The sequence below is a fragment of the Taudactylus pleione genome, unplaced genomic scaffold, assembly GCF_031769625.1.
Source record: "Taudactylus pleione unplaced genomic scaffold, aTauple2 ptg000018l, whole genome shotgun sequence".
In the NCBI taxonomy this organism is placed as follows: domain Eukaryota; kingdom Metazoa; phylum Chordata; class Amphibia; order Anura; family Myobatrachidae; genus Taudactylus; species Taudactylus pleione.
In genome coordinates this window covers 398,505-418,164 of record NW_028284420.1, presented here as the reverse complement: position 1 = coordinate 418,164, position 19,660 = coordinate 398,505, and the positions used below count along the sequence as shown (strand labels likewise).

General features: G+C 41.1%; 1 protein-coding gene across 1 annotated transcript in view; it reads left to right on the top strand.

Annotated features, from left to right (window-relative positions):
• Positions 1 to 2,700: 2,700 nt before the first annotated feature.
• Positions 2,701 to 19,660, top strand: part of LOC148540596 (parathyroid hormone/parathyroid hormone-related peptide receptor-like) — a 38,733-nt gene continuing 21,773 nt past the window's right edge. Inside the window, exons 1-6 of the mRNA XM_088482496.1 lie at positions 2,701 to 2,775; positions 10,666 to 10,786; positions 12,056 to 12,166; positions 17,561 to 17,685; positions 17,834 to 17,928; positions 18,218 to 18,389. Of these exons, the coding sequence (XP_088338622.1) occupies positions 2,701 to 2,775; positions 10,666 to 10,786; positions 12,056 to 12,166; positions 17,561 to 17,685; positions 17,834 to 17,928; positions 18,218 to 18,389 (699 nt within the window). The remainder of the gene's footprint in view (positions 2,776 to 10,665; positions 10,787 to 12,055; positions 12,167 to 17,560; positions 17,686 to 17,833; positions 17,929 to 18,217; positions 18,390 to 19,660) is intronic.

Here is a 19,660-nt window from a genome sequence, read left to right as displayed (position 1 = left end):
CTATCAACTCAAAAGCTATTTCATGGACAGGTGTGGGCTATTCCCTCGTTATTTCATTATCAATTAAGCAGGTAAAAGGTCTGGAGTTGATTCTAGGTGTGACATTTGCATTTGGAATCAGTTGCTGTCGACTCTCAATATGAGATCCAAAGAGCTGTCACTATCAGTGAAGCAAGCCATCATTAGGCTGAAAAATCAAAACAAACCCATCAGAGAGATAGCAAAAACATTAGGTGTGGCCAAATTAACTGTTTGGAACATTCTTAAAAAAAAAGAACGCACTGGAGAGCTCAGCAATACCAAAAGACCCGGAAGACCAGGGAAAACAACTGTGATGGATGACAGAAGAATTATTTCCCTGGTGAAGAAAAACCCCTTCACAACAGTTGGCCAAATCAAGAACACTCTCCAGGAGGTAGGTGTATATGTGTCAAAGTCAACAATCAAGAGAAGACTTCACAAGAGTGAATATAGAGGGTTCACCACAAGATGTAAACCATTGGTGAGCCACAAAAACAGGAAGACCAGATTAGAGTTTGCCAAACAACATCTAAAAAAGCCATTACAGTTCTGGAACAACATCCTATGGACAGATGAGACAAGGATCAACTTGTACCAGAGTGATGGGAAGAGAAGAGAATGGAGAAGGAAAGGAACTGCTCATGATCCAAAACATACCACCTCATCAGTGAAGCATGGTGGTGGTAGTGTCATGGCATGGGCATGTATGGCTGCCAATGGAACTGGTTCCCTTGTATTTATTGATGATGTGACTGCTGACAAAGCAGCAGAATGAATTCTGAAGTGTTTCGGGCAATATTATATGCTCATATTCAGTCAAATGCTTCAGAACTCATTGGATGGCGCTTCACAGTGCAGATGGACAATGACCCGAAGCCTACTGCAAAAGCAGCCAAAGAGTTTTTTAAGGCTAAAAAGTGGAATGTTATGCAATGGCCAAGTCAATCCCCTGACCTGAATCCGATTGAGCATGCATTTCACTTGATGAAGACAAAACTGAAGGGAAAATGCCCCAAGAATAAGCAGGAACTGAAGACATTTGCAGTAGAGGCCTGGCAGAGCATCACCAGCGATGAAACCCAGCGTCTGGTGATGTCTATGCGTTCCAGACTTCAGGCTGTAATTGCCTGCAAAGGATTTGCAACAAAGTATTAAAAAGTGAAAGTTAGATCTAGGATTGTTTAGTTTGTCCCATTACTTTTGGCCCCTTAAAAAGTGGGAGGCACATATACAAACCGTTGTAATTCTTACACCGTTCACCTGATTTGGATGTAATTCCCTCAAATGAAATCTGAAAGTCTGCAGTTAAAGCACATCTTGTTTGTTTCATTTCAAAGCCGTTGTGGTGGTGAATAGAGGCCAAAATATGAAAATTCTGTCAATGTCCCAATATTTATGCACCTGACTGTATATAATAATCTAACATAAACCAACATACATAGCAGTAAATTCAAGATATGATCTTGAAAAAGTACCCGGTTTGTGGTGTGCCAAGAGTCAGTAATTTACATTTTATATACATATATTATTTTATTTATTTTTTGTTTCTCTTTGCTGTATATAAATACAGAATCAGGCCTAGTCATTCATCATTTTAAACAACTTTAGGACTAGATGTATGTTTTAGATCATATGTGTTCCTTATAGGTTTGAGCAATATGAGCAGGCAAATTGCTGCATGCGGAAGTACCTTTGTTGTCCACAAACAAATCAGCTTTGCAAACTGTAAGACTTAACTCTAATGTTAATGTTTTATAAATCAATGTTCATTGCTTCAAAATTGGTAATAATAGGGGGCCTATTTATTATGTTAATTATTGGGGCTGGACAGCCCCCGATAATTAACATTCCATCTCGCCGCGAGCACCGGAGCAATTCATCATTGCTTAGGCATGGAGACAGCAGATCCGAAAAATCAGCTGTCTCTACATATCCTTTCACTGCTACTTCTGTAGCAGTGGAAATTAGCACTACTAAGTCTGACTTGGCAGTGTTAGTGCGTCTGTGTGAACGCAGGTGCACAAAGACCCGGCATCCGGCAGAGGATCCTGGCAGTGGCAGAGTGATCCCTCTTCGCAACTCGGGACCCATAGGGAAGGAGTAAGGTGCTGGAACAAATGCCATCTGAAGATGACGAATGCAACCGCAGTCAAGCTCTGAAAATATTGTATTTTCGGAGCTTGATGAATTAGTTCTCCACACTAATGTACGGAGACAGCGGGCAAGATCGGGGCTGAAAGGTAAGCAGGAGATAACTGTGATATCTCCTACATTACCTTTATGATGAATGGCCCTGAATTTACACCTGCTTTTGTATATATTAAGTTTAGCAGGACTGTCTAAAAAAAATAAATTTTAATTAACATTTGCCTTAGCTGAGGCCTCTCGTCAGTAAAAATGGTGCTTGTTGTGACTTTCCATATACTTAATATTTATAGAAAAAAAAACACAAAGAAAGAACATGCTATTTACAGTCAATTACACCATTATGGGTGTTAGCTCTCTCTTGTTCTAAATGTGATGTGCCATGTCCTCTACTTTGCAAACAACTAATGAATGACGTGTGATATCCCTCCCGCAGACAGGGAGGGTATGGTACACTGAGATTCTGTCCAGCATCTGAGGACATGAGGAACCTGGGATTGTGCTGTGCTCATCGACCACACAACTGTGCTGGCTATGGAGGAGACAAGCTGGACAACAGCTAGATCTGTAACTCTATGGATTATCCTGCTCTCTCCCACATGGGCAGCGGTGAGTACCAGCAATTGCTCGGAAAGCTGAATGAGAAAGTGGACCACTAGATAACATGGAAGTACTGGAGCAGGAGTATACATTTTGCTTATTGTTTTGGATTAGAATGGACAATGTAAGACATAATGGAATTGTTGTTGTGAGGAAACAATATATCCAGTTTTATGGCTGTTCTCTGTTTCTTAATCTATCAATGTGCCTGTCAATGGGTAGTTGGATTGGGTAGAAGACTAATCTGCTGTCTCTTGAGAACTAACTGATATTGTGCATATACAGTACATGACCATGATGCAGTGCTGAATTGTTTATGTACAATGGTCCTATAATGTGGGCTATTTGTATACTTGGGATGCTTTATGAGAAAGTCAGTTGATCTCATCCCTTTTTTGTAACTTTTCATTTTCCGCCTTCCCTGAAGTATTTTCTTGGCCTCTTGGTCCTAAATCATGTTTGCATTAATAATTTTAGTCTGACTGTTTGTGCCTAAGGTATACAATCTACTAGCTACAACCTTTCCTATACCAAAATGTACATGTTGTTCTTCCCCCACCTTTATTTCTTCTAATGTTTTCGCCAACAGTGACCTGACTCGGTACTCAATGTAGATCACTGATGTATTGTTCCATGTCACATTCTGGCAATGAAATGGTGCCACTGAAACTCAGATGTGAAATGTGCCACATACCCGCTGAGCACAGACTGTCTGCGGTGGGGCCAGGGGGCCATTCATTATAGAGTCTGGTGAAATAGCAAACAGTCTTCTAAGGACAAATTTACACACATATAACAAATAACTTCAGAGAAGATACAGTGATGGTGGTTGTAATAACTCTTGTACTGCACACAGTGAGGTGGCAGCTATATACTTCACTAAAGTAATATGCAAGATCATGCAGCCTGTCATCTCGCTAGGAGACAGTGACATCACTAAGGTATTTTGTCACAGGTCCCTAATGAAAAGATAGAATACTTTCTCATGGATTTTTCCTCAACCACAAAATGTTTGCCTCAATTGCATAGTTAGCAGGTGCTCTCAAAACTTTTGTGCCAACAAATATGGTCAGAATGTTAGTAGGACCTTGTCTAAGGGATTTATTTGGGTTCTAGTGAATTAATTGGACCAAATATTGAGAAAAGCCTTCCAGCCTACTGGTGTATTGTAATATGGGCATTGTGCGGTAGCCTGGAGCCCAAAGTTCTAAGAGCTCCTATACCTTTCCTCTCATTTTAAAGGTCCGATACTGAGAATAGTAGGTGGACTTATTTTTGTGATAAAAGCTGGTGGAATATATATTTTATATATTTATTTTTTTATGAATGATTTATTTAGGATAAATGATCTTTAATAATTTTGGTCAATTTGGTTACTCAATGGTTTTATATGGAAATTTTTCATTATCTGCCGAAAATGTACTAGAGAACTAGAGTAGAGTTTTGAAAACTATTGCCCTTAATATGGGCCTTATTCTGCATTTGGGCACATTTCTATGGCAGAATATGGTCGGAAATATTCTCTGTATAATGTTTGTTCTGCCCACATAATCCAAACCTCATCAAAATTAAAACCATTATCATCAGAGGTCTATTTATAGACTTATACTGTACATTTGGTAGAATGCAGAATTTACAAATAACACATCTTATTCTGGGTTTGGAGCAAAGTAAAAAAAAACAAAAAACAAGTAACTGCATCTTGGTAAAACCATGCTGCACTGCAGGGGGGAGATGGTAAATGTGCAAAAAGATTTAGATTTGGATGGGGTGTGTCCAAGATGAAATCTAAATTGCAGTGTAAACATAAAGCTGTTAGGCATTTGTCCAGTATTTACCCTGCATGCAAAATAATAAATGTATTCGCCCCCCCCCCAATTTAGTGCAACATTGCTTTTTTCCAGATGCAGGACTGCTTGGATTTTTTTTTGTATTTGCCCCTAACTCAGGACCTCATTCAGAGCCAGTCACACAGAGCGTGCGGTCGGTCTGAATGAGGGGAGGACCTCTTGAATTTTCAAGACGTCCTCCTTTGCGGTGGTAAGGCTGTGGGTTAAGACCATCGCGACCATCGGGGCTTACGACGAGACCCTAGGGTAGGGTCTCCCTTGTCGTAAGCCCCGGAGAGCTTTCGGCTCTGTCTGAGCCGAAAGCTCTCCACTGACATCACTAGTGATGTCAGTGGGGCCGCCCCCAAATGGTAGGCGTTCTCATGGGAACGCCCCCGTTTGGGCTGCCACCCCCCCGGCCCGCCTTCCAAACGGGGCGAGCTGTCAATCAACATCGACAGCTCGCCCCCTTTGGATCGAGACCCGCTACGATCGGCGCTGTCGGTCGTAGCGGGTCTCACGCATGCTCTGTGGGGGGCCATCGACCCGGTCCGAGCGCATCGGCGCTAATGACCAGGTCTGAATGACCCCCTCAATATCAGCCCCAGAAAGTGGAAAGGAGAATCAAAATTAGAAATTGAAGAGTGTACAAATAATAACTGTGTATTTTATAACAGGAATCCTATTTACAAAGCGATGGTAGCAGTTTGGCAAATGAAGCTGCTATGTGCCTGATGCAGAGTGAGTTCTATGCCAGTTGTGTAGCATATTTGCCGTGATTTTGCTTAGTGCATGACAAGAACCGTTGGCACACACATATACATCTATGCAGATTTGCGTGATTTTGCCACTTGCACCTGCATTGGTGGGACGGAGTGTGATGGCCACGTTCTAGTATAGGCCAAACACAATAAGGATGCATGCAGGCTAGGAAACATATACACCTGAGTGATCACTTATTTGCAGGTGGTTATAGTGGATGATGGTGATTTCACATTTTGCTCTTGGTTGTTGCGAATACTTTCTTCATTGCTTGCCCATATAGTATGCTTTTATGTCCATATTACAGCTCATATTTATTTTCTTTCCCTACATGAGATGGAGAATTGTTTCTGTTGCACTACAGAGTTTTTATTTAAGTACTATTGATTTCTAATAGTCAATGTGTATATTGCAAACAAAACAAATGGTTAAAACCATTGGTGTAAGTGTATGTGACGTATCTATGCCTGGAATAATACCTGCACACATGCTGACAAGATGTACAGCAGAGCACAATAGCAGATATACGCAAATTTTATGTACACTTTTTTTTTAACTATCATTTTTATTGAGTGAAGCAGAATACAGATTAAGGGGAATCTGCGCGTGCGCAGAACCCATTTTGCGAGTGTGCAGAATGGGTCCTGCGTAATATCACACAGCCCCTTCGATGCCTCTGCCTGACTGACAGGCAAAGGCATTTAATGGGCGGTGCGGGAGTGGGGTCAGCCGGTGTTCCCGGAAATGTCCATCCTGTTTTCTGGGAGGCCCGGCACCATACACCATCGCAACCATTGATGGTCATGATGGCGATCCCAGCCAGGAACCTCGGTCGCAGTGCTTTCATCCCAAATGCAACAGGAATGTCATACACCTCCTGCTCTATACCCCATTGTTGTAGAAGGGGATGATAAATTGCTATTCACCCAAAATGAGTGTTATGTGTAATTTTATTTATGAACACTTAAGTAAAATGGTAACTGGGGATGTTCCCCCTGAAGAACTGATGGACTCTTCGGGAAGAAACCCAGCATGGCAGCACTTAAGGGACTAACGAGGCAAGGACTGATCTATTACATCTTTGAAGGGGGAAGTCCTGAAGGCACAAGAGACTCCTATTGGCATACAGTGAGCCGACCAGCATGTGAGGATGGCAGGTGAAATCAGTTGGCCCGTGCTCAAGCCTGGAGCACGTTTATAGAAGGGTCCAGCCAGAGACTGTTAGGCAGTTGGTCCTGAGGTAGCCAAAGCAAGCAAAGTACTACGCTGCATGTTTACCTGAGGGGGCAGTGTTTTCGGTTAGCCAGAGAGCAAAGTGAAGACAGTGAGAGTAGACCGGACGGCACCCCAGGGAGGCAGGTTGTCTCCTCCTCTATCTGCCGGAAGATACAGCCCAGCAGTACCCACGATTGAAGGAGGTGCGGCCGGGGTGGAGCCTGTCAGAAGGAGCCGAAGCTGAAGGAGTGGTTTGAGCATTGCTGTTTTAACAGCAGTGTGGGCCCTGGGCAAAGCAATGCACTGGGGCCCCTACCCACCCATTGTGTCCCCAGTAGTATGCCCCTTATATAGTGCCCCCAGTAGTAGTCCCCCCAATGCAGTTTCCTCAGTAGTGGTACCCCCTATGCAATGCCCCTTATATAGTGCCCCCAACAGTAGACCCCCATGCAGTGTCCCCAATAGTGATACCCCTTATGCAGTGCCCTTTAAATAGTGGTCCCAGTTGTAGTCCCCCCTATGCAGTACCCCCAGTATTGCCCTTTATATAGAGCCCCCAGTAGTGGTTCCCCGATGCAGAGCCCACAGTGGTAGTCCTCCCCTATGCAGTGCCCCTAGTAGTAGTCCCCTCCCCTTGTAGTGCCCCTAGTAGTTGTCCCCCCCTTGCAGTGCCCCTAGTTGTTGTTCCCAGGAGTATTGCCCCCAGTAGTAGTCTCCCCCTTGTATTACCCCCCAGTAGTAATCCCCCCCTTGTAGTGCCCCCAGTAGTGGAACCCCCTTGTATTTTCCACAGTAGTAGTTACCCCCCTTGTATTTCCCCCAGTAGTAGTTCCCCCCTTGTATTGCCCCATCATAGTCCCCCCTTGTATTGCCCCCAGTAGTAGTCCCCCCCTTGTATTGCCCCAGTAGTAGTCCCCCCCCCTTGTATTGACCCCAGTAGTAGTCCCCCCCAGTAGATAAATAAAAGATAAACACTTACCTGTATCCCCGCCGCCGCCATCCGCTCCTCTGTCCATCCTCCCAGGCTGGGCGGCTCTGCATTATGGGAGAGACGTCATGAGTCTGTCTGACTCTCATCGGCTGCTAAAACAAATACACAGCTGCCAGCACCGGTGGCTGTGTGTTTGTCACTGTGTAGTACTGACCGAACTCCGTCCGGTCAGCGCTACACACGCGGTGCAGCCTGTGTCACAGAGACACAGACTGCCCATGGCTGCAGGGGAAGGGGGGGGGGTCGCTCGTCATGGGGGGGACATCTACTAGCACTGACTAGTGCTTTAAAAAAAAATACAAAATTTAGTAACAGGCAGCGGCTGCAGGGGGCTGGAAAGCCCCTTGAAGCTTTGGGCCCTTGGGCAACTGCCCTAAAAGCCCAATGGAAGAGATGGCCCTGGGTTTGAGGAGCAGTATATAGTGCCACTCATAGGCGAGACTGGTCGGCGGAGGGGAGAGTAGTGACAGGGCCGCAACTAGGGGGGGGCTAGAGGTGCATGTGCACCGGGTGCCGGAATGCAGGGTGTGAAAAAGGGATGACTCACGGTGGCTTGGAGGCTGGAGAGTCAGAAAACGGCCATCCAAAAATGGCCGCTGCCAAGGAGGAGACAGATGCTAGAGGTCCTTACTGGACCTCTAGTGTCTGTTAGGCCAGCTGAAGTGCTGGGAGAAGATGCTGAAAGCTGCATCTTCTCCCGTGAAACCCCCTGGCAATGAGCATAAAACCCATGACAACGAGCAGGTAATTTTAAAGTAATTAGAAGTCTTACTGTGGGGCATAAAATAGTGTCTGGCAAATATGTAAGTGGCACTTTGGTAATAGGCATTACAGTGTGTGGCATAAGGTGTAATGGGCATTATTGTGTGTGGAATAATGTTAGTCACTATACCAGGGACGTTTGACTAGTGCACTGCCTTATGGAGGAGCAAGGACAAAATCCAGGTACGGTAAGGGAGGGGGCACAAAATTGCTACCTTGCACCGGGTGACAGATATCCTAGTTTCGGCCCTGGTAGTGAATACTGCAAAGCCTAGCTCACCTCATACATACGCTACCTCAGGCTTCATTCAGACAATCCCATTCAGTGAACCATTGCCATAATCTCTAAGAACTGACCATTACCTTGATAGCCAGACTGTTTTCCCTGCTGTGTCAGTTTTCTATAGACTATGGGGACTTCAGTTAGCTATCAGCTGCAGCACTATCTCATTCAATACCTTTAAGGCACACAGACAATGGAGTCAGCAGGGCACTGTTAGGGATAGCCTGCAGGACTTAGCATCACTACTCACCAGTCAGGAGAGATTACCAGTGACAGAAAAGATAAATTAACTACAAGGCACCAGCAGTGAATTACTTATAGAAATACCTAACAGTGTGACTACAGAGATTGCAGTGTAGCCAAAAGCTTACAACTATTTTGTGACTAAATGGACACATAGTTACCATATACTAATTTTATGGAACCTTGCTTTTGAAGCCATAAAGGAGATAATAGAGTAACTAAATAAAGTATAACAGGATAAGTTGCTACAGCAATTCACCACACTAAGGAAAGGATTTGAGTATCTTTTAATAAGTAATTCATGCAAGTATAGGAAGATTGTAACATGTAATAAACTGCTATTTCTTCTGGAATCCATTAACCCGGGCAACGTTAAGTGCACCGACAGTGTGGTTAACCCCGAACGAAACCATTAAACTGTCATTTTAATTACTTGCTGGCCAGCAGAAAATTACCATAAAACGTAGAGATTTAGTAATATCAACAGAACAATTGTTATTATCCTTTAACTTCTTATTGTTGAATTTGATAGTGATTAGTCGGTAATAGCTAGGTTGTATGTTTTTGTAATGTGCTTCTGTTCTTAACACCTTACCTTTCGAAAAGTTCCAGTTGGTCCAGCTGACGGAGATTGTGTTCCAGTAAAATAAAATATAATTGCGCGTTACAGAAGTGTCAAATGATATTGTAATTGCAAAATATTGTTGTTCTGTACTGTTGTGGTTGTCTCCACCAAAAGGGAAGACGTTTGTTGAATGCACTGTCATCCTTACATAAACCGTTGGAGAGTATCATCAGAGCCGTACCTAGACTTTTTGGTGCCCTGTGCCCGAGATAATATTGGTGCCCCCCTCCCCCATTTTTTAAATAGGGACATAAGATAGTGCACCTGAAAAAGGGGCATGGCCTTAGGTGGAAGGGCCAGGGAAGAGATAGGGGAGGCCAGGAGATGCTGGGGATAAAAGAAGAGGAAGCTACAAGTGAGAATGATAATAAATAGGAAAATTGACAGGCCCAAACAGCGCCTCCTGCCCTGCGGTGCCCTGTGCCATGGCACTGGTCGCACTACCCTAGTTACGGCCCTGAGTATCATTTCGGTGCAAAAAGAAATTATATACCGCCAGATTTTTTTTATATACATATGCAGGGACAGGGAGCCTGGCCCTGCAATGTCTTAAGAGTGAAGTGATAGCATCAGTGGTCAATTCACTCCTTTCTCAGAACTCCTGCACATGGCTACAGTGGTTATCACATACTTGCCTACCCTCCCAGACTGGCCAGGAGGCTTCCAAAAATTGGGTGGCACTCCTGGCCCCCTGGAAAGGTGAACAAGTCTCCTGACCCGCATCATCACACAAACACCTCCACAGCAGGGTGGGGGTGTGGTGATGCAAATCATGTCATCGTGGCCCCGCCCATGCTTCACAATGCCAGTAACCAGGGTGAGGCCATGATGACGTGCTTGCTCAGTCACTCCCCCTGCTCTGTCCCCATTAAAGCATAATGTCCCCACTGCGCCCCCTTATGCCACGCTACATCCCCCCTGCTATGCTGACCTGGCTGCCACCGATGGAGCTGTCCTTTGCAATTTTCTAGATAAATACTGGCTATATTATCGCCGGTATGTACCCGATAATTGGCGGCTTAGTACATCCCACCCATATTCTCTCCAAGTGTGTGACACTTGTGCAATTTATATATAACATGGACTCATGTTTTTCAAAAAGAATTGGATGGAATACTGTGATCTGTATTTAAGAAGAACTTTCTTGTCATTCTAGCATAACATTTAACTCTTTCTTTCATTGTTACAGGTGGATACGGATGATGTCATCACCAGAGATGAACAGATATTTCTACTGTCGCAGGCAATGCATCAATGTCAGACACAGATTGCAGTTTACGGCTCCAAAGGCAAACAGAATGCTATGAATGGTTAATGTTGTTTCACCCAGAAAAGGCTTAGTACCCGTAGGACCTTTCCTAGTTTTGCTTCATTATATTAGACCTAGAACAGGACCAGACTGAACAATATGTAGCCTTCCAATTTATTTCGTACTAGTGACATCACAGCTTTCCTCATGTCTCAGTGATGTCCAGTGGTGAATCCAGGGGAGCCAATTTAGCATAGCCATGCCCATATCTGCATCCTGATTGGTGGATGACCATTGCCATCCACCAATCACTATGCAACTGTGGATGGACATCAATGAAAAACCATTGATATTTAAAAAACACCGGTGGGCAGCACGAGTGTGGACACAGGAAAACGGCTGACCAATAAGAGAAGGAGGATGGGGCTAAGAGACGGTTGACAGTAGGGTGTGGTTAAGTGACATGTGGTTAGGGTAAAAAAAATGTTGCATCACCATTGGAACTCTGTTTTTGAAGGCAACACATTGACCACTGGTAGCAAACCACTGATGTTTGCTAAACATCAATGGTCAATGTCTATCCGTAGGTCACTGTGATGTATTTAAAATACAATCAGAATGGCCAGTCAGGATCTCCTGTCTGGTTATCAGATGCCAAACATTTAATGTTTTCTGCCCTGTAGATGTCAGGTACACTTTAATGTGCCTGGATGTAAAAATTTTAATTGATTGTTTTTATTTCTTTATTAATTTTTGCTTGATTGACCTCTCAGAGTGGGCCTGATTCTGAGTCGGATGCTGCATGTTTTGACGACATTGCTTCTTCAACTTTATGCAAATACTGCTACAAGCCCTTCCCTGGTGTACAGCAGTGGGTCTGCATGTGCAAGGACTGAGACACCCACTTTGAGCATCTTTAGACCCTGAAATACAGCTTGGTGCGTCTTTAGATGCAACCATCGGTCACACCAATGAAACTTGCACTAGCCCCATACTCGCTGCAGATTGTTCCTCCATTGTGAGCACTTATGCGTCTGACTTTGCAACCACTTCCGCGACACTCCCATAACTAGCCCATAAGATGAACCATGTTCTCTTAGCCACCTTCCTGTCACCAACAAGGAACACCCAATACATTTTGTAGAGACTTCTGAGACTGTGTGTCTCAATTGCAACTACGACTCTATGTGCACTGACTCTGGACACATGTGCAGTGCAACTTAGATGCATACACAGAAAAGAAAATTGCTGAACTGCATCCAACATTGCATGTGACTTAGAATCAGACCCAGTGTTAGTAAGTACTCAATATATTTGTCTTTCCTTCTAGGATCAGAGTGTTCTCCCCAGTGGGATGGAATAATATGCTGGCCACAGGGTTTCCCCAACCAGCTGGTCTCTGTTCCTTGCCCTAAGTACATCTATGACTTCAATCACAAAGGTGTTTATTTTTCATTTGTCGACAAGAGCTACTGAGTTCTTAATGGCCTAATAAACTATTACTATGACTTTTTCCATATATGAAGTATAATCAGTGCTTTATTCTGATGGTACTCAATGGTACACAGTAATAGTACTTTTTTGTATCATTTTTAATTCTTATAACTAGTTCTTGAAACAGAAATTAATCAATTAATTAATTAATTATATAAATAAATGAAATAAGCAGCTAAAGACTTTCCCTTGCTAGTATAAATCTTATATCAACTTGTAACTTTAGGTGAATAACAGCACCTTTTTGCACAGAAGTGAATTCAAACACAAATTCACCAAATCTTAGGTAATTCAGCATACAGATAGTGCCATATTCAATAAAGGAGGAAACATAATTATAAGGTGTAGTTTAGTTAATACCACATATTATATATAGAATTTATGTAACATTTTTCTTCTTCTGACATATTACATAAAAAAAAGTTTGAAAAAATTAATTAGATAATGACTATACAAGCATTTACTTAACAAAGCACATATATAAAATACTTTTTAAGTAATCAAAAGGACAGATTATATCCTAAATAGACTAAATAGTATCAGTAATCCATACTTATAGCCTGTCTTACAATCACATCATAAAACAGCACTTCTCACACATCTTAAAATAAAACTAGATTAAAACAGATAGGATTTTTTTGTCATTTGGGAGATCAATAATATGTTCTGTGTTCTGTTGTTTTGCAGTGTATTCTGGGGTCCTTTAGGCATAAAAAATGTGTTGAATAAAAATTGTTGTATGAAAATTGTGTAAATGTGGCAAAAAGAGAGTAAAAACATTAATAAATTTAAAGAAAGATTTGTTAAAAGTATTCCAAAAAGAAAAGTAATGATTTGCACTGCTGTTTCATTACAATCATGGGTGATAGGACCGTAGGGACTGTAGGTCTCCCGTGTGTAATGCTTTTCCTAGGCAATTTATTTATTTTTTTCACTAAAGATCTTACTTAAATTTAGTTAAATAAGAAATATGCTTTAAAATTTTCAAAAACTTTGTATTTATTTCTTGACGTTTTACGATTGTCCATACCAAGTGTTAAGTTAGGATCTCGATTGGATATTATATTTTTGTTTATATTTTTATTTATAGTAATGTGAGAGAAATGTCGCAGTCAAATATCAAAACTGTAAAACAAAATGGTGACAATTTTTTGGGACTATTAAAATAGCAACTATGATTGATACCCAGGAGACCAATATATAGAAAAGATGTTTCTAATATACCACTTACTATTTCAACCCTAACATAATTTATTATTAGGACTTTTGGTTCCAAAAGGACTGTATTGATTACTCCAGAACTATTGTATTGGGACTGAGTATTCCACACTGCATATACTCTGGTAATTTTATATTGCTTTAGCTGTCGTCCCTATTACAATTAATAAGTCATAATACAATTTGTTCCCCTATATGTATGTTTGATGGGATATATTTTATCTGTACTTTTTTACCCTTTATTAAATATCCATTAGATACATTTTCTATATATTGTTCTCCTGTGTATCAATCATGGTTGCTCTTTTAATAATCTTATTATATTAATTGATGTCATTGATATATTAGTGCTCGCCAAACAATTTATATATGTATTATGTAATTGGGAAGGTAGCCATCTCCCTTTCTCTATTTGGATGCGAAGCTCTATAATTATATATATATGTTTTCATGTACTTAGGGCCTGATTCAGAGCCGCTCGTAAGCAGCCGCTCGTTCGTTCCGAGCGATGTTTGCACAACTGCACATGCGTACGGATCGTAATACGCATGCTCAAACCAGTCAGTGCGGCCAAAAATCGTTTGTTCGCTAAATAGCGAATGTCTGCTATTTTGAGTGACATGGGGAGGCGTATGTGGGTGGTAACAGGGGAAGGTGCTTGAAAACGAGGAGTGGAGATCCGAACGCAGGCGTGCTTCAAGGTCAAAACGGGCGTTTTATGGGTGTGCATAATTAATACAGCAGCGTCATTGACCACGTCACTGGGTTATTTTATAGTCAGAACTGCTCGCAAGATTGTGGTAGGAAAAACCAACCACAAGAATAGCGAGCAGTTCATACGCTGGTCGATGTACTCGATTAATCTAATAAATAGCGGACATGACGTAGGATGCGAGCGGCCAGAGGGCGTAGTTTTCCAAAAAATGACTGCAAGTTTTGTTCGCTCGTTCAGACCTAGAGGCGTGAACAGACCACAAAGAGCAAACAGTTCATTTGAATAGCCACCCCTTTTTTCTGAACGAGCGAGCGCAAATAGCGTCCGGCTCTGAATCAGGCCCTTAGTACAGTATATATATATATATATATATATATATATATGAAATACATTACTCCGGATAGAGTAATGTCTTATCTCATTACCCCTGAGGATAAGACAATACTAAATCCGGACGAAACGCATTGGGTGTATCTGCTGATCTAATCTTCTTCAGATAAGCTATTATTTTCTCTAAATTATTGTACGAGCAATTTTTTACCTTTATATGCTGTTATTTTTGCAAAAACCATCTGTACTATGTTGTTTGTTTTTTCTTGTATGTATTTTTTGGAGTTCTATTAAATCCTTGAAAAATATTCATTATGTGGATGACTTCGTGCTTACCTATAATACTTTGAGATAAGCCCAATTAATTTACTCATATGATACAGGTTCACCTTTAAGTTGCATTTATTCACATTGGTGGCATTTGCACTTGTTTACACTAGGAGGCGCCTTTGTCATTTTATTGTATTTCAGAATAGAGGAGGTGGTGTGGATCCTGACAAGGAGCTTGGCCGTCCTACACTTGGATTTTGCTGTGCACCTATACATCGTTTAGACTTTGTTGAAATAATCACCTTTTTTGATAGTTTGGACCTTTTTTTAATTCACTATATATATTTTTGTTGTATACATTGTTTTCAGCGCTAAATGTTTTTTCATACATATATATATATGTATGTATATGTATATAAGGTGCAAACTTGGCACTAAAAAACAAAAATAACTATATTCTGCCAGTGCCTTCCTCCACAGCACAATATAAATATAAAACAAAGGTAGCACTCAGGCAATTTGGATCAATATCAGACACGGAGCATCCACTAGTCAATGTTTCAATTCTATTAGAAGAATTTTCATCAGGACAAGATCCTGATGAAAATTCTTCTTAAAAAATAGAAGTGTTTATAGTTTATTTTTATCAATTAGCAAAATGCAAAGTGAATGAAGAGAAGAGAGATCTAAATCAAATTAATATCTGGTGTGACCACCCTTTGCCTTCAAAACAGCATCAATTCTTCTAGGCACACTTGCACACAGTTTTTGAAGGAACTTGGAAGGGAGGTTGCTCCAAACATCTTGAAAAACTAACCACAGATCTTCTCTGGATGTAGGCTTGCTCAAATCCTTCTGTCTCTTCATTTAATCCCAGACAAACTCAATGATGTTGAGATCAGGGCTCTGTGGAGGCCATATGATCACTTCCAGGATGTCTTGTTCTTCTTTACACTGAAGATAGTTCTTAATGAAATTGGCTGTATGTTTGGGGTTGTTGTCCTGCTGCAGAATAAATTTGGAGCTAATCAGACGCCTCCCTGATGGTATTGCATGATGGATAAGTACCTGCCTGTAGTTCTCAGCATTGAGGACACCATTAATCCTGACTAAATCCCCAACTACATTTGCTGAAATGCAGCCCCAATCTTGCAAGGAACCTCACTGTTGCCTACAGACACTCATTATAGTACTGCTCTCCAGCCCTTAGGCAAACAAACTGCCTTCTGTTACAGCCAAATATTTAAAATTTTGACTGATCAGTCCAAAGCACCTGCTGCCATTTTCTGCACCTCAGTTTCTATCTTTTCGTGCATAGTTAAGTTGCTTGGCCTTGTACCCACATTGAAGGTATGGTATTTTGGCCACAATTCTTCCATGAAGACCACTTCTGGCCAGACTTCTCCGAACAGTAGATGGCTGTACCTGGGTTCCACTGGTTTCTGCCAGTTCTAAGCTAATGGCACTGCTGGATATCTTCTGATTTCGAAGGGAAGTAAGCATGATGTGTCTTTCATGTGATGCACTAAGTTTCCTTGGCCGCCAAATGCGTCTATGGTCCTCAACGTTGCCCATTTCTTTGTGTTCCTTCAAAAGAGCTTGAACAGCACATCTTGAAACCCCAGTCTGCTTTGAAATCTTTGCCTGGGAGAGACCTTTCTGATGCAGTATAACTACCTTGTGTCTTGTTGCTCTGCTCAGTCTTGTCATGGTGTATGGACTGTAACATGAAACTTTCTTCCACAACCTCGCCTTTGTAGTAGAGGTTGGCTGTTGCTCACCCAGTTTTAATCCTCCTACACAGCTGTTTCTGTTTCATTTAATGACTATGTTTCAACCTTCATATGAAAATAATGATCATTATGACCTGTTTGGTATGATTGGTTGATCATACACCTGACTATAATCCTATAAAATCCCTGACTTTGTGCAAGTTTACTTAGAAGACTTGATGCTGTTTTGAAGGCAAAGGGTGGTCACACCAAATATTGATTTGATTTAGATTTCTGTCCTGTTCATTCACTTTGCATTTTGTTAATTGACAAAATAAACTGTTAACACGTCTATTTTTTATTAAAGCATCTTACTTTGCAGCATTTTTTTCACACCTGCCTAAAACTTTTGCACAGTATTGTATGTGTATATATATATTTTGTTTTCACTGTTCACATCTGACATTAAATTTTTGGGAGCTTGTTACTCATTTTACCTTGGCGGTGTGTTTATTTTCTTTTCCATAAATTTGTTTCAATAACTGTCTTTTACCTTGGAGACGGGAACACTTTCAGGGTATATTATTGTGGTATGTGACAGCCAGGATTATTCTTCTGCCAGTTTCAACTATCTTGCCTTGAAAATATCTGGGGAAAAACCCTCCCCATGTTACCATATCTTACAATTATTTATAAAAATTGTTATAAAACCATAATTTAAAATTGCAACCTTAAAGTAAATAATATAATATTGACCCCCTTAATGTTTTGTACACATATAATGCCCCTTTAATTAGTTAAATTAGTATTGCCCTTTACCTGACACAGAGCAAATTAATGGGCAGGTGTCTGCCTATCTAACAGACAGACAGCCAATCGGGAGAGGTCTCTTATCCATCATACATGCGGGTGTTTTTTTTAATGTTGGGAGTTATGAGTGTAAATTTTAGTGGTTTATTAATGCACCATATTCACAATACTGAATAAAATGGTTACATTGAACCCTTACATTTTACGCATTTTGTGTGGCTTATCTATGTTACAGTTCAAAAGTAGCTTAGTGTTCAATTTCTCTTTGTCTTGGCAAACATTTCAGGATATGCCCATCGAAGATGTGGGTCCTCCAGTATGTGGCTTCAAGTGCCAGGAATCAACAGGACCTGGGCAAACTACAGTGAGTGTGTCACCTTGGTCAACCCTGAGATAAGGCTCCAGGAGAAGGTACGGAGCAGGAGGTGTAGACGATAGTATGATATATTGAGAGTGCAGTACTGTATTCACGTTACCACGTCCAATCTCCCCACCACAGTGGATCCTGTTAAGACCTGCTGTGTTGTGTACGTTAATATTGAATTGTTTCTCTCCATAGAAGGTGTTTGAACGCCTGCGGCTGATTTATACTGTAGGATATTCAGTCTCTCTGGCTACGCTCCTCATTGCTCTCTGCGTCCTTTGCTATTTCAAGTAAGATGTTATATTGTGTAACAATGCATAACAGTAACATCGATAGTTACACACTAACAAGGTGAAAATGTCAGCCTAAAATGGGACCAACAGTAGTTGTCATTGCAACCAATATGAAGACATTGGACCTGATTTAGAGTAACACAATTCTGCAAATATGTTTAGTTTTTACTATTTAAGCATATGGAACAATTTTTTATAAAATGTCAAGTATTTTCGGTTTTATAAACCTCTAATAACCTATACCAAATGTGTAAATTCAAATTGTATATTTACCCCAACACTGCAGACGCCTGCATTGTACTCGAAACTACATCCATATCCATCTCTTCACCTCTTTCATTTGTCGGGCGGGAAGTATATTCTTGAAAGATGCTGTACTATATTCAAGAGAAGATGAAGGTGCAGCGGAAGTTGAACTTCTAGATTTTGGGCAACCTAAGGGAACAGAGTTCCACTGGGTGAGTATGTATTACAGGGCACTAAGGGTCTGATTCTAAGTTGGAAGCAAAGAAAAAAAGAGTAAATTTGCAAAACCATGTTGCGTTTATCTACTTGGTATAAACTTATAAAGCAGGCACCAGCATTCAATTGTTCACTTTTATCCATGGCATACTAAATGGAGGCAGCTAGTGTTTTGAACAAAGCAAAAACAAAAAGAGGATAATCAGGAACAAAGCAAAAATAGCATCTATTGGTGGATGTCATTATTAAATAGTCTACATATGGTATTTGAATTACAGACTTCAGTTTGGTAGAGTCTGATACTTTATCTTATTTAATAGTACACTATGTAGACAAAAGTGTTTGGATACCCCCGCGCAAGTGAAATGCATACCATGCATACCATTGCACACAAGTTCCAAGTGGCCCCTAATGTGGTGGTTTCAACAAGAACACATCGTAGGGAGGCCCATGCACTTGCCGTTCTACAGAAACAAATGTTTTCATCAGGATGACAATGCCACCTGTCATGTTTCCAGGGCCACGCTAGACTGGTATACAGAAAATTCGGTAAACCGGATGGACTGGCCAGCTCACAGTCCAGATCTTAACCCCATTGAGTACCCCTGGGACAAATATGAGTGACAGGTGCATTCTAGGCCGACTCCACCTTCTTCAGTGTCACAGTTGGTCACTGTACTTTAGGCGGAATGGCAAAACATATCATCTGCTGTTGTCCAGGAACTTGTGGACAGTTTGCCAAGAATGGTGTCTGCAGTAATCACTGCACATGGTGGACCTACAAAGTACTGATGTCATTAATATCTCGTTGATCTAGTTGCTGTTAGTGTCCAATCACTTTGTCTACATAGTGTATTAGGACATATATATATAATTGAACAGAAGCAACATCTGATGTCCATTAGATACCTTATAGCTTAGTCGAAATTCATTTAATTACATTTTGGTTCAATTAGGAGATAGAATGTCAAGTGCTCAATGAATATACTATATTTACACATGATATCCTAGAAAGCAATACATTATATACTATTAGCAATATAACAAATGTATTTATATAAATGGCTGCCATTTTGGGAGAGCATTATTCATACATCCATTATTGGAGTCTTTATTAAAACTGTGATATAATTACTCTTCATTGGCCCTACTTTATGAGAGCCCTATATAAGTGGCAATAGGAAGCAGTGTATACCTGATGAAATTGATACTCAACAAAATGCATTGGATTGATAACATTCCTTGGTTAACAGCTAGTCTGCTTGGA